This window comes from Netta rufina (genome assembly GCF_964035555.1).
Source record: "Netta rufina genome assembly, chromosome: 1".
NCBI lineage: Eukaryota > Metazoa > Chordata > Aves > Anseriformes > Anatidae > Netta > Netta rufina.
Genome location: NC_140123.1, coordinates 131,153,888 through 131,167,372, shown reverse-complemented (window position 1 = coordinate 131,167,372; position 13,485 = coordinate 131,153,888). Strand labels below are relative to the sequence as shown.

General features: G+C 41.6%; 1 protein-coding gene across 1 annotated transcript in view; it reads right to left on the bottom strand.

Annotated features, from left to right (window-relative positions):
* The window catches only part of GYS2 (glycogen synthase 2), a gene marked incomplete at both ends in the record, with an annotated part of 54,594 nt that overhangs the window by 16,464 nt on the left and 24,645 nt on the right, over nt 1-13,485 (bottom strand). The window contains 2 exons of the mRNA XM_084305620.1: nt 1,174-1,294; nt 1,796-1,913. Of these exons, the coding sequence (XP_084161746.1) occupies nt 1,174-1,294; nt 1,796-1,913 (239 nt within the window). The remainder of the gene's footprint in view (nt 1-1,173; nt 1,295-1,795; nt 1,914-13,485) is intronic.

Sequence of the window (13,485 nt, the reverse complement as noted above, 5' to 3'; positions counted from 1 at the left end):
ATTTGTTTTGCATCAGTCATCAGATAAAATAATAGAATGCTGCAATAATTGCTTAAGCAGTTCTTTCCTTCTTACCATGCAAGACCTTCTGCATGTATGTTATCAGCATTTATAGTTCATAGATGTGTAAATGCCAATAAAAGGTAGCTATTTTTGCACAGCATTGCCAAACAACAAAACACAGGTATTTGGCAAAGTTGTGGAGGATATCCTTAAGTTATATGAGGTGATCCGTTGTATGAGTGAGTGGATTAGCATTTCCAGGAAATCCACAGGCTCCAATGACATTCTAATAGAAGGCAGCAGTAGAACAAGTGTACTTAGGGCCTTGAACACCAGTATTTTGTCAGCCCTGCTGACAATACTGTATCAAGGTTTTTATTCAGATTTTCCACATCATTTAAGTGACAAAGTACAAAAGAGAGACTGGGACAACTTGTGAGATGACTGAAAACTGATCAGCCTGTTTTTTTTAAAAAAAATATATATACATATATATTTATTTATTTATTGTTAATATAGTCCTTGTGACATATCTGGAGATGTTTTCAGTGACCTCAGTTGCAGAGGTCACTCTCTCTGCTCTTTGGTCATGACAAGGTCTAGGTCTTTTCTCCATTAAAGTACTCCATAAACAAACTAAGAAACATTGCATTCATTTTTATCTGAGAAAACAGAAGCATTGTGCAGTGACTGGCCTCCCCATGCTCACTCATCAGGACACTGTTGTACTTGGAATTTTAATGCAAGATTCCCATCCAATATGATAATAGTAGTCAAAAAAAAATCACGGTCAGGTTCTAATCAATTATGTGATTGCATTAAAAAGATGTTTTAAAGTTGCATCATTACAGGATGATTTTTTATTTGCCTTCTGATAAGTATACCTTCAGAGCTAATTCTTTAAGCATATTTTTAGTACTTTTCTTTAAAAACAAGGGTCGTAACCACAGATTAACTTCTTGAACTATGTAATTAATTATTTTTAAGCAACCTGAGAGTGTTGTATGTTCTGATGATTCAGGGAGAAAGCTTTATGAAAACTTTGAATATTCCATAATTATTTTCCTGTAAACCAAGAGTATTGCATGGAAATTCTTGCATGTCACTTCCACAGTAAGGTAAGTTTGAGTGTAAGATCTACTTTTTCTACATTTCCAGAAGCTTTCTTACCCTCAGCAAAAAGTTTAATCTTGATAAGGCTTCTAGAAACATATCAGCTCCCTTGTTGGAAAATTCGTATCTCCCAGCAATGAAGAAAAATAATGTCTTTTCAAGACTGAAGTCAAGGTGGCTGAAACCAAGCAAAAAAACAGACAAGCACAAAATGTTTTTCAAGATGTAATCATACAAAACACACACCAGCTTTCTATTCTGGAGGAATTTACTGTCTCAAGAAAATAATGACAAAGAGGCTTTTCTTTGAATTACGGTGATATCTTAATCTGATAAACTCTATCTTGGGTAAATAATTGGAAAAAAAAAAAAAAAAAAAAGACCTTCTGACCTTCTTCTGAACATCTGCCTGATTCCATAAGATGTTAAGCAGGGCTAGAGCTGGTGTCTGAAATTCCTTCAGCTTCTGATTGAGAAATCCCAGATGGATATTTGACTAAGTTGGTAATATTTCACCTCCATTATGAAGTATTTGTTGTTCTTCCTGTGTTTTCTGTTTTTTTTGTTTGTTTGTTTGTTTGTTTGTTTTTTGTTTTTTGTTTGTTTTTGTAGTTTTTTGTTTGTTTGTTTTTTTTAATAGTGGACAACCATTGCTGAATTTTGAAAAGTAAAAGCTTACCCATAGAAATGACCTCGAATGAACTCTTGGATCCTAGCCTTGTACATGGAATGCAAATTCTGAAACTCATGCATTGCTGAAAATTTCTTAATGTTCAAGCCATTTGGGGTGACAACATCTGGAAAAGCAGAGAAAAGGCAGAGGTAGACAACTTCAAAGTCAGAGAAATCTTTAAGGAAAGAACCAGTGTGTCTTTCAGTGTCAGCATGTGAACAGTTAATATAGTCTTATTACTCATAGCTAGAGAACAGCACTGCCTTAACACAATGCTTTCCACCAGTTTTCTCCTCAGAGCTATTGCATGTGGTATTCCACTGTCTACAGTATTGAAATGGCTTTGTATCATTTTGACCTGTACTCAGCATTAGCATAGACCCTGATGGATAGAAAGGTCCCTTTTGCCCTATCAGGACAGAAATTATGCTTCCATTTGGTCATTTTTTGTTCAATACAACCTTCACCACTTTAATCTTGACATCACTGTTGCCTGCTTTATTACTGTACATTGAAAGCTCTTGAAAGCAGAAATTGTGCCATACTATGCACTTGCTCACTGCATGGCAAAACAGTCTGTTCTATCCAGACTTACGAGGATTTACCAGAAAAGAGTGTATCAGAAATCTTTCTGAAGGGACCATCTTTCATTAAGCTGTTGGATTTCTCCTTCAAATACCCACAGAATATTAAGTTTTACACTTTTATAGCAGCTCTTCTCAAAAATACCAAAGCATCTTGCAGTTAAAATTTGCTCATATACAGTACCTTCTAAGTTAGAGTTATGGATAGGCGCAGCTTGTTCCAGCCAACACTGAAATTCCGTCACCCTTCACCTTTCTGGCACAGCACAGCAGCTATTTAAAGGCTTGCCCTAAATCTACTTAAAGTAAATGGAAAGAATGTCATTTTCTTCCCTTTGAGTTCATTTATTAAAGCTGTGTATGGAAAAGAAAGTGGGGCCAGTACCTTCACAGTAACACAGCTGACTTCAGTAGACTGACACTAGATTACACCAGAGATTCTTCAAATTCAAAGAATCTTCAAAGAAGGAAGAAACTCTAATTATTAGACAATGCATCAGCATTGATTTCATACTTGTACTCCTGGTAAGCGTCATCAGATGTCTAGTAACCACAATCATCAGCTGTAGTCATTGTTAAAGCTTTATGTAACATCCAAATGACCTTCAGGAAAAATACCATTCCCTACCACTTCTTTGTGCAAAAAAACCCCAGCATTTCCTTTGATCTCAGTACATATAGTTAACTGTCCCCATTCACATCAAGATTACTATTAGGAGCACCGGCTCTTGCTTGCCACTTAATACAGGGCTTGAAGTTATTGCCATTGTGGTTTTTCAGTCAATGATGTCTGACATTCATTTTTTTTTCTGTTCCTTCCCCTCAAAAGCAGAGGTTTGCTATAACATTAAGCATCTGACCTAATACAAACTGTCTCTTATTTCTGGGGACAACATGACTCAACATGACATCTTTAAAACATCCAAGGCTCCTTCAGCTGAATACATAGAATCACAGAATCACTTAGGTTGGAAAATACCTCTAAGATCATCTAGTCCAACCTTTAACCTAGTACAGACAAGTCCACCACTAAACCATGTTACTAAGTTCTACATCTACACATTTCTTGAAGACCTCTAGGGACAGGGACTCAACCACTTCCCTGGGCAGTCTATTACAATGCAGCACAACCCTTTTGGTAAAGAAATTTCTCTTAATATCCAACTTAATACTCCCCTGGCACAACTTGAAGCCATTCCCTCTAGTCCTGTCACTAGCTATACGTGAAAAGAGGCCGACCCCCAGCTCCCCACACCTTCCTTTCAGGTAGTTTCAGAGAGCAATAAGGTCTCCCCTGAGCCTCCTCTTCCCCAGACTAAACAACCCCAGTTCCCTCAGCTGCTCCTCACAGGACTTGTGCTCCAGGCCCTTCACCAGCTTCATAGCCCTTCTCTGGACACACTCCAGGGCCTTGATGTTTTTTCTTTACTGAGGGGCCCAAAACTGAATATAGTACTCAAGGTGCAGCCTCACCAGAGCATAGCACAGGGGGACGATCACCTCCCTGGTTCTGCTGGCTACACTATTCCTGATACAAGCCAGGATGCCATTGGCCTTCTTGGCCAGCTGGGCACGCTGCCGGCTCATGTTCAACTGGCTATCAAACAATAACCCCAGGTCCCTTTTCTTATCATGGTCATTTAAAATAAGTTCAATCAGTTCTCCATATTCTGTTCAATATACTTGCCTGACCTTTTTCAGGCAAATGTCATGGCCATTTTTAATGACTTCCTTGAAATTTAGTCTACTTTACCAGTATTTGTATTTCCCATCCAAGTAAATGATCTCTGATAACTCTTTACCTTATGAAGTGTTCTGGGACTCTTTATGTTAAATGGCAGTAGATAAAAATACAACCTTTATTAGTAACCATGGAACACCAAAAAATTTGATGGATTTCTCTTGAAATAGCATATTTCAAACTGAAGACCAGCATTTACCAGAAATTTTTGCTTGTTAAGCTCCAGAGATCTGATTCTCCGTGACAAGAAAGGAGAGTTTTGGTGACACTAACAAGAAATCTTGAGTCCTTCTTGCTTTCTGCTGCCCATAACCAGAGAACTACAGTGGAGCTACTCTGACCAAAGCCCTTTGTGGGCTGATACAAGTATTTCATCAAAAGAGCTGAAACACCCTCCATTTCTCCTTGTGTTTGCCAACAGTGTATCTTCTCCTTCCTCTGAACTACTTACTCAGCATGGGAGAACTGGCTCATGCAGGACTTAGCTTTGATACTGTAACTACTTTTAAGCTCTTCCCAACAAAATAAGAATACTTGATGGGGGTATTGCTGGCCAGTTTCCGTCCACTGTCTGGTATTTATTATATTATTATCAGTGCGTTTTGGACATTCTCACCCAGCAGCAGCAGCCTGTATATCACCCACTCAAATGTTCTTTGATTCAAATGCAGCTCCATTTACCCTTTCATCAGTAATGGGGCTTGATCTGTCTCTCAAGCCTTTGCAGTACAAAATAAGCATGGTTTCTCAAAGCATCCATTTCACTATTTCTGCTCAACATACAATAGTATTTTGAATATGTGTGAAGAAATGTACCCTTGCCTTTGTGGAAAAAGTAATGAAAGAGGGCTTTGTTCCTGTTTTAAGTGTGGGGTTCTTTTGTTTTCTTTAATGTATTAATGATATTTTTGTTTTAAAATCATCCCAAGTAGATGAAATCAGAATGATTCATCTTCAGTATTCACAGGAAAGAAACTGGCATTGATTTAAGTAATAACAGTACAGTATGATGTTTTCATTTGATAAATTGCAGTTTCAGGGTTGACTCACTTTTTCAGCATTTACTCCTGTGGCTTTGATCAAATATATGCAGATTCAAAGTCTAGATTTAGATCTTAACTGATACCTAAATATGTTGGAATTTTGATTCAAAGTCTTCTCTACTGGTAACGAAAAATATGTTTCATAACTGAATGTAAATATTAGAAATCCCACAATATCAGTTTTCAAATCATGGCAATATAACTTATGATCACTGACAGAATCTTGCATGATCAAAAAAAAATAGGTTTAACATCAGACACTCCAGCTTTTGACAAACAAATTGATAAATTACTGATCAAATTTAGTACTCCTAAAACTGAAGCACTATGGCAGCATGTGAAATCTGTCTGATGTAAGCAGTCATTCTGCCAGGTTTAGACTACACACTTTATCTTATTATGCACACTCTATACACATGGCAAAGTGCCCTTTGTCCTGATGCAAAAGCCCTCTATAGTTTTAAAGAGGCTTTTCTATGTGATGACATTTGTAATGTAAATTATAATCCAAGTTTAATATGAATGAGAAATATCAGAGACTGCTGTACTTATCACATTTACTCAATTGGTTTTAGTTAACAACTTTGTTGTGAAGCAGCTTACCTCTCAATAAATTCAAGTGCAAACAAAAGATAACAATTTTGTGCCAATTCCACACTCCCCTTTTAAAAGCTTGTTTTCTAAAGTGATCATGAAGTTGATTTTAAAAATTCTTTCACTATTCATGTTCCTTTGCAGAACTCAAGCTTAATGATCTACTGAGAGTTTGCTGACGTTTCTGAACAGCCAACATCTATGTTGATTTCACAACTATAGAAAGAATAAATAGTGTGAGAATAGACCCCCTACACAGTTTATTTGTGGTCTAAGATTTAAAGTAACAATGAAGTAGTTATTCTCATCAAAACATATTTTCCACTTATAATTGTCCCCTAGGATTTGTGATACCAACTCCTATGGAATTTCTTGGTAGCTCTATCAACATGAAGTATGGTATTTGTCAACATTTTTTAACCCAAGCATTAAATATATTTACTTGCTTTCTTCAAAGTTTCAAAAATACACAAAAAACTCAGGCCTGTAAATCTCTGGGCATGGAATTCCCTTCAGCTTCACCTGAAGTTCTATCTGCAATATGCAGATTTCCTCTCCCAAATTAAACTGGATTCAGACTGATTTCAATCTCCTAAAATACCTAAACATAAACTATGATTTTTAATTAAAGCTATTGTGTGGAGAAGCCTCATGCCAATATAAAACAGCTTCAAAAGTCTGATTTTCAGAGGTTGAGTTCTCTGCCCTTGACAAGAAACAAGGCCTTTCAGAAAGATCCCCGGTTAGGTGACCAGACACAAATTACTTTTAGGATGTGGCTGTCATGCTTAAAAAGGAAATTTCTTCTAATTTCATCATGCTATTGTCAGTTGGTCAGGAATGAGACAGAGGATCCAATGGATAACCTCACCTTTATACTAATGCATAAACTGTGATGTGGCTTCAAGCATTGAAGTTAATAGGGATAGCAGTCTCAGAGCTATAATTAGCACTGCAATTCACCTAAAATAAATCTATAAAGAATAAGAAAACCAAGATTAAACCAAAACAAAAGTTCTTTGAGCATTGCTATACTTAAAATAATCAACTAAGATATAAGCACACCTACTAAATAGTCTCAAAACTGTTTTGCAGTTTTTCCCCTATGATGCATTCTTGTGGATGGATTATTGTGGCTTATCTTTCTAGAGCACTGTGCTGTTTTAAATGGTATTTCAATGACACACCAAGCTCGGATTATTACCTTCCTCAAACTCTATGCATGGAATACAGTAAGGTTTGAAGATAAATTCCATATTTTTTAAGACAAGTGCAAAGGGGAAAATTGGACAAAGTTTTGGGCATGCATATCAACTATTTTTTTAAACTGTACTGATTGGTCAAGTGGAAAATCATGGTTCATGATTTGTCCAAAATCATTGGCCATGATTATCATGGTTAGGTTCTAAAATCATGATGGTTATAACCACACTGCTGTTTCTAGCTGTGAGAAATATAGGCAAATGAACTGCATTCATTTGTGATTTATTTATTTATTTTTGCTTTCTCATCATTTGCAATATTAACTAGAGAAAAACAGGGTTAACACTGGAAAGTACAACACATCTGTACTGGGTCTGGCTGGAATGTTGACTTTCCCGGCAGCAGCCCATTCAGTGCCATACTCTGTACTTGTAGCTGGAACAGCAGTGTTATCACACCAGTGTTGTGTCTACTGCTGAGCAGCAGTGGCACAGCATTGGGCCTTTCTCTAACCCTCCTAGGGGGTGGGCAAAAAGTGAGGAGAGAAACATCACTAGGGCAGCTGACCTAAACCAATCAAAGGGATATTCCATACCATGTGGTGTCACACTCAGCAATAAAAGGTGGAAACAGGAAGAAGAGGGGAGGGGTGGGCTCTCGTTGAGAAGACGTCGGTCCTCCTCTCGAACACCGGCTGCGTGCGTTGAGGCCTTGCTTCAAGGACGTGGTCAATCATCGCTCATTTGTGGGAAGTAGAGAGTAATTTCTTTCCTCTGCACTTCCATATAGCTTTCATTTATTTTGTTTGTTTGTTTTCCTCCCCTTTTCCCCTTTTCCCTTTTACTTCCCCTTAGTTAAATTGTTTAGTTCATGGTAGTCTTTATTTAATTATTATAATTATTTCCCTTTAATTAAATTATCCTTATCTCAACCCGTGAGTTGTTCTTTGCTTTACTTCTCCCCCTCCTCATCTAAAGGAGGGGGAGTGAGAGAGCAGTTGTGGGGTTTAGCTGCCCAGCACGGTAAAACCACCACAGTCCTTTTTGGCGCCCAACGTGGGGCTCGAAGGGTTGAGATAAAAATAGAATTGATTAAACGCATACAACTAACACACTTGCTTGCTAGTAACCATGTACATTGTCCTGTTAATAATAGCTTTGTTCATATGTCATGCAATCCGTGTCATATTCTCCTTTCTCCTATATATCCGATCCGACAAAGTGCTACAATCTGTGTTCACTTTTTTTAATTCGCTGTGCTGCCAAGCACTGACCTTGGGTTTACTCTGGAATTCAGGCTCTGCGCTGTTATCATTTGGGTCCCATGGAAACTATCTTCCAGAGAATATTCAGAACTACACTGCCTTCCTTTTCTCATCTGGACACCAGTTTATTAATAATATCAGGAACGGTACCTTTCCCTTCTTTCACAGTGGGCTAATTACAACAGTTTGGGAGTATTTTGAAGATCCATCTGTAACCCATGTATTGCTATTTCTAATTCTGAATAACAGGTTTCATTTTCTCTCTAAGATTAGTCGATTGTTTAGAAAACTTATTTGGGAATCTGTCCCAAAACAGTCTTGTGGTGAGTGGCACGGTGTGTGGGATGATGTTAGCAGATACCTGTCACGAGTGTCTCCTCCAATAGTTTTGAACTTCACCCCTGAGCAAGTGCTAAATCCTAAAAACTTGGTAGAATGTTTGAGAGTTGTATGTCCTGACCCTGATAATGCCGGAGAACAACAGCTTGCAGCATTGTGCTGGGTCCTGGTTTATTCCTATCAAACACTGTTTAACATCATCCAGCAATTTGAAGAGCGGGAGGAAGTCTCTGAATCTGATGACCAAGTAACACACGCTGTGGCTGACCCAGAGGACCAACCAACTATGGTATCAGTCGCCCCCATAGTCAAGTCAAAACAATGGAAACGGAGGTCAGCTCGTTTAGTAAGGGAAGAAGGCTCTCCTAAGAAGGAGGGAGAAGGGGAATTGGCAGGCACCTCTAAAGCAGAGCCGTCACAAAAACAGCAGGAAGACGAGACGGAAATCATAAAGGAATCAGAAATCACTCGATCCTTATCCCTGAGTGAGATGCGAGAAATACGAAAGGATTATGGTCGACGCCCAGGTGAACACATCCTCACTTGGCTGCTCCAATGCTGGGATGCTGGGGCCAGTAGCCTACAATTAGAAGGCAATGAAGCCAAGCAGCTGGGATCCCTCTCTAGAGAAAGGGTAATCGACAAAGTAATCGGGAGAGGAGCACAGGCCCTCAGCCTCTGGAGACGACTCCTGGCAGCTATCAAAGAAAGATATCCCCATAAGGAAGATATTGTATATCACATAGGCAAGTGGACCACTGTGGATAAAGGTCTCCAACATCTGCGGGAATTAGCTGTGCGGGAGATGATTTATAGTGATTTGGACAATGCCCAGACACCTCAAGACCCCAATGAAGTCCAGTGCACAACATCCATGTGGCGTAAATTTGTGCGGAGTGCACCATCAGCACATGCCAGTACCCTGGCAGCAATTCACTGGGATGAGGGGATGGGACCAACGATGTATGATGTCTCCTGCCAGCTTCAAAAATATGAAGACAATCTCTCTGCTCCGCTACAGTCCTGTGTCTCAGCTGTGGAGAAATTGTCTAAAGGACTTGACAAGCTTGTGGAGAAAGTATATTCCCCCTCATCTAGACAGAGTGATACTTCAGCCACTAAGAATCAGCATTCGCCTGCTCAAGAGAGAGAGTACCCAAGACGTACACCACGTGGCACCTTGTGGTTTTATCTGCGTGACCATGGGGAAGATATGAGGAAATGGGATGGTGTACCTACTTCAACTCTAGCTGCTCGGGTACGTGAACTGAAAGGAAATACAGCAGCAAGAAGAGGGGCTCCTAAGAGAAATGCTGCTCCGGTGTCTATTGGACAGTACCCCAGAGGCAGTAGAAGAGCTGATGTTATTCTTGACCATGATGAAGGGACCTCTACCTCTCATTTGCAAGAATTAAATGGCAGATGCTCCAGCCAGGACTAGAGGGGCCCTGCCTCTGGCCAGGTAGAGGAGAGGGATAACCGGATTTATTGGACTGTGTGGATCCGATGGCCTGGAACATCAGAACCACAAGAATACAAAGCTTTAGTGGACACTGGCGCACAATGTACCTTAATGCCATCAGGCTACCAAGGGACAGAACTCACCTGTATCTCTGGAGTGACAGGGGGATCCCAACAACTATCTGTACTGGAAGCTGAAGTGAGTCTAACTGGGAATGAGTGGCAAAAGCATCCCATTGTCACTGGCCCAGAGGCTCCGTGCATCCTTGGCATAGACTATCTCAAGAGCGGGTACTTCAAGGATCCAAAAGGATACCAGTGGGCTTTTGGCATAGCTGCTTTGAGCACAGAGAAGATTAGGCAGCTGTCTACCCTGCCTGGCCTTTCAGAAGACCCTTCTGTCGTAGGATTGCTGAAGGTTGAAGAACAACAGGTACCAATTGCTACCACAACGGTGCACCGACGGCAATATCGCACCAACCGAGACTCCCTGATTCCCATCCATGAGTTGGTTCACCGACTGGAGAGTCAGGGAGTAATCAGCAAGACTCGCTCACCCTTTAATAGTCCTATATGGCCAGTACGAAAGTCTAATGGCGAGTGGAGGCTAACAGTGGACTATCGAGGCCTGAATGAAGTCACGCCACCACTGAGTGCTGCAGTGCCGGACATGCTAGAACTTCAGTACGAACTAGAGTCAAAGGCAGCCAAGTGGTATGCCACAATTGATATTGCTAATGCATTTTTCTCCATCCCTTTAGCAGCAGCATGCAGGCCACAGTTTGCTTTCACTTGGAGGGGCATCCAATACACCTGGAATCGGCTGCCCCAGGGGTGGAAACACAGCCCTACCATTTGCCATGGACTGATCCAGTCTGCACTGGAGCAAGGGGGAGCTCCTGAGCACCTTCAGTACATTGACGACATCCTCGTGTGGGGCAACACAGCAGAAGAAGTTTTTGAGAAAGGGAAGAAAATAATCCAAATTCTCCTGAAAGCTGGTTTTGCCATTAAAAAGAGCAAGGTCAAGGGGCCTACACAGGAAATCCAGTTCTTGGGGGTAAAATGGCAGGATGGACGTCGCCATATTCCAATGGATGTGATCAATAAAATAACAGCAATGTCTCCGCCAACTAGCAAAAAGGAAACGCAAGCTTTCCTAGGCCTCGTGGGATTCTGGAGAATGCATGTGCCAGGCTATAGTCAGCTTGTGAGTCCTCTATATCGAGTGACTCGAAAGAGAAACTATTTTGAGTGGGGCCCTGAGCAACAACAGGCATTTGAACAAATCAAACAAGAAATAGCTCATGCAGTAGCCCTTGGGCCTGTCCGTACTGGACCAGCTGTGCAAAATATACTGTACACTGCAGCTGGGGAGCATGGGCTCACCTGGAGCCTTTGGCAGAAAACCCCAGAAGAAACTCGAGGTCGACCTCTGGGCTTCTGGAGTCGGGGCTATCGAGGATCAGAAGCCAATTACACCCCAACTGAAAAAGAAATACTCACAGCATATGAGGGTGTTCGAGCTGCTTCAGAAGTTGTGGGTACAGAGGCACAGCTCCTCTTGGCACTGCGGCTACCTGTGTTACATTGGATGTTCAAAGAGAAAATTCCCACTACACACCATGCAACTGATGCTACATGGAGTAAGTGGATAGCGTTAATTACACAGAGGGCTCGAATGGGAAAACCCAATCGCCCAGGAATCCTGGAAGAGATTATGGACTGGCCGGAAGGCAGAGATTTCGGAGTGCCAACAGAAGAGGTAACCCGTGCTGAAGAGGCACCACCATACAATGAGTTGCCAGAAGACAGAAAGCAGTATGCATTGTTTACTGACGGATCCTGCCGTGTGATAGGGAGCCATCGGAAATGGAAAGCTGCTGTGTGGAATCCCATACGACGAGTTGTGGAAGCCATGGAAGGGGAAGGTGAGTCGAGTCAGTATGCAGAAGTAAAAGCCATACAACTAGCCCTAGATATCGCCAAAAGAGAAAATTGGCCAGTATTGTATCTTTATACTGACTCATGGATGGTGGCAAATGCTCTGTGGGGGTGGCTGCAGCAATGGAAAGAGAGCAACTGGCAGCGCAGAGGTAAACCTATCTGGGCTGCTACCCTGTGGCAAGATATTGCTGCCCGGGTAGAAAACCTGGATGTTAAAGTACGTCATGTAGATGCCCACATGCCCAAGAGTCGCACTACTGAAGAACATCAGAACAACAAAGAAGTGGATCGAGCTTCGAAAATTGAAGTGGCTCAGGTGGACCTAGACTGGGAACGTAAGGGTGAGCTGTTTGTAGCTCGATGGGCCCATGAAACATCAGGACATCTAGGGAGGGATGCCACTTACAGATGGGCTCGTGATCGAGGGGTGGACTTGACCATTGAGGCCATCACGCAGGTTACCCATGAGTGTGAGACCTGTGCTGCAATCAAGAAAGCCATGAAGGTAAAATCTCCCTGGAACAGGGGGAGATGGCTAGGGTTTCAATATGGTGAGGCCTGGCAAATTGACTATATCAGACCACTCCCAAAAACTCACCAAGGCAAACGGTACATACTCACCATGGTAGAAGCAACTACTGGGTGGCTGGAAACATACCCTGTAAACCATGCCACGGCCCGAAACACTATCTTGGGCCTGGAAAGACAAGTATTGTGGTGTCATGGTACACCAGAGAGAATTGAGTCTGACAATGGGAGTCATTTCCGAAACAATCTTGTTACCTCCTGGGCAAAGAGGCATGGTATTGAGTGGGTGTACCACATCCCTTACCACCCACAAGCCTCTGGGAAGGTTGAGAGGTACAATGGACTGTTAAAGACTATGTTACGAGCATTAGGTGCTGGGACGTGGAAACAATGTGACACAAATCTACCAGAAGCCACTTGGCTAGTTAACAATAGGGGGTCTGACAGCCGTGCTGGTCCTGCCGAAACAAAACCCCTACACACTGTGAAAGGAGCTAAGGTTCCCGTAGTGCATATAGGAAGGTGGATGGGGAAGGCAGTGTGGGTTGCTCCTGCCTCGGGAAAAGGCAAACCCACTCGTGGGATTGTCTTCGCCCAAGGACCAGGGTATACCGGGTGGGTCATGCAAAAGAATGGGGATATCAAGTGTGTGCCTCAAGGAGATTTGACATTGAGAGAAAACTAATCTATAATCTAAGTTATATGTTGTAGGAAGATGCTGTAGGATCAACGACAGGTCAACTTTGCAAGGAGCCGGGCAGTGCAACAAGGACTTGAGCTAAGCTGGTGCTGGTGTCCAGACATCCAACTCCGCCTGCCTTGAGTGACCACTTTAGCAGATGAAGACCTAATCATCAACAGTTCTTATGAACATTTTCCAAGAAAGACCTATGGAATGAAAAGATACACCTGCCTATTAATCCTGTCCTGTTAAATCCTTGTCCTGTTAAAGGACAAGGGATAATGATGAGAATGCTTGTATGCTAAAGTAT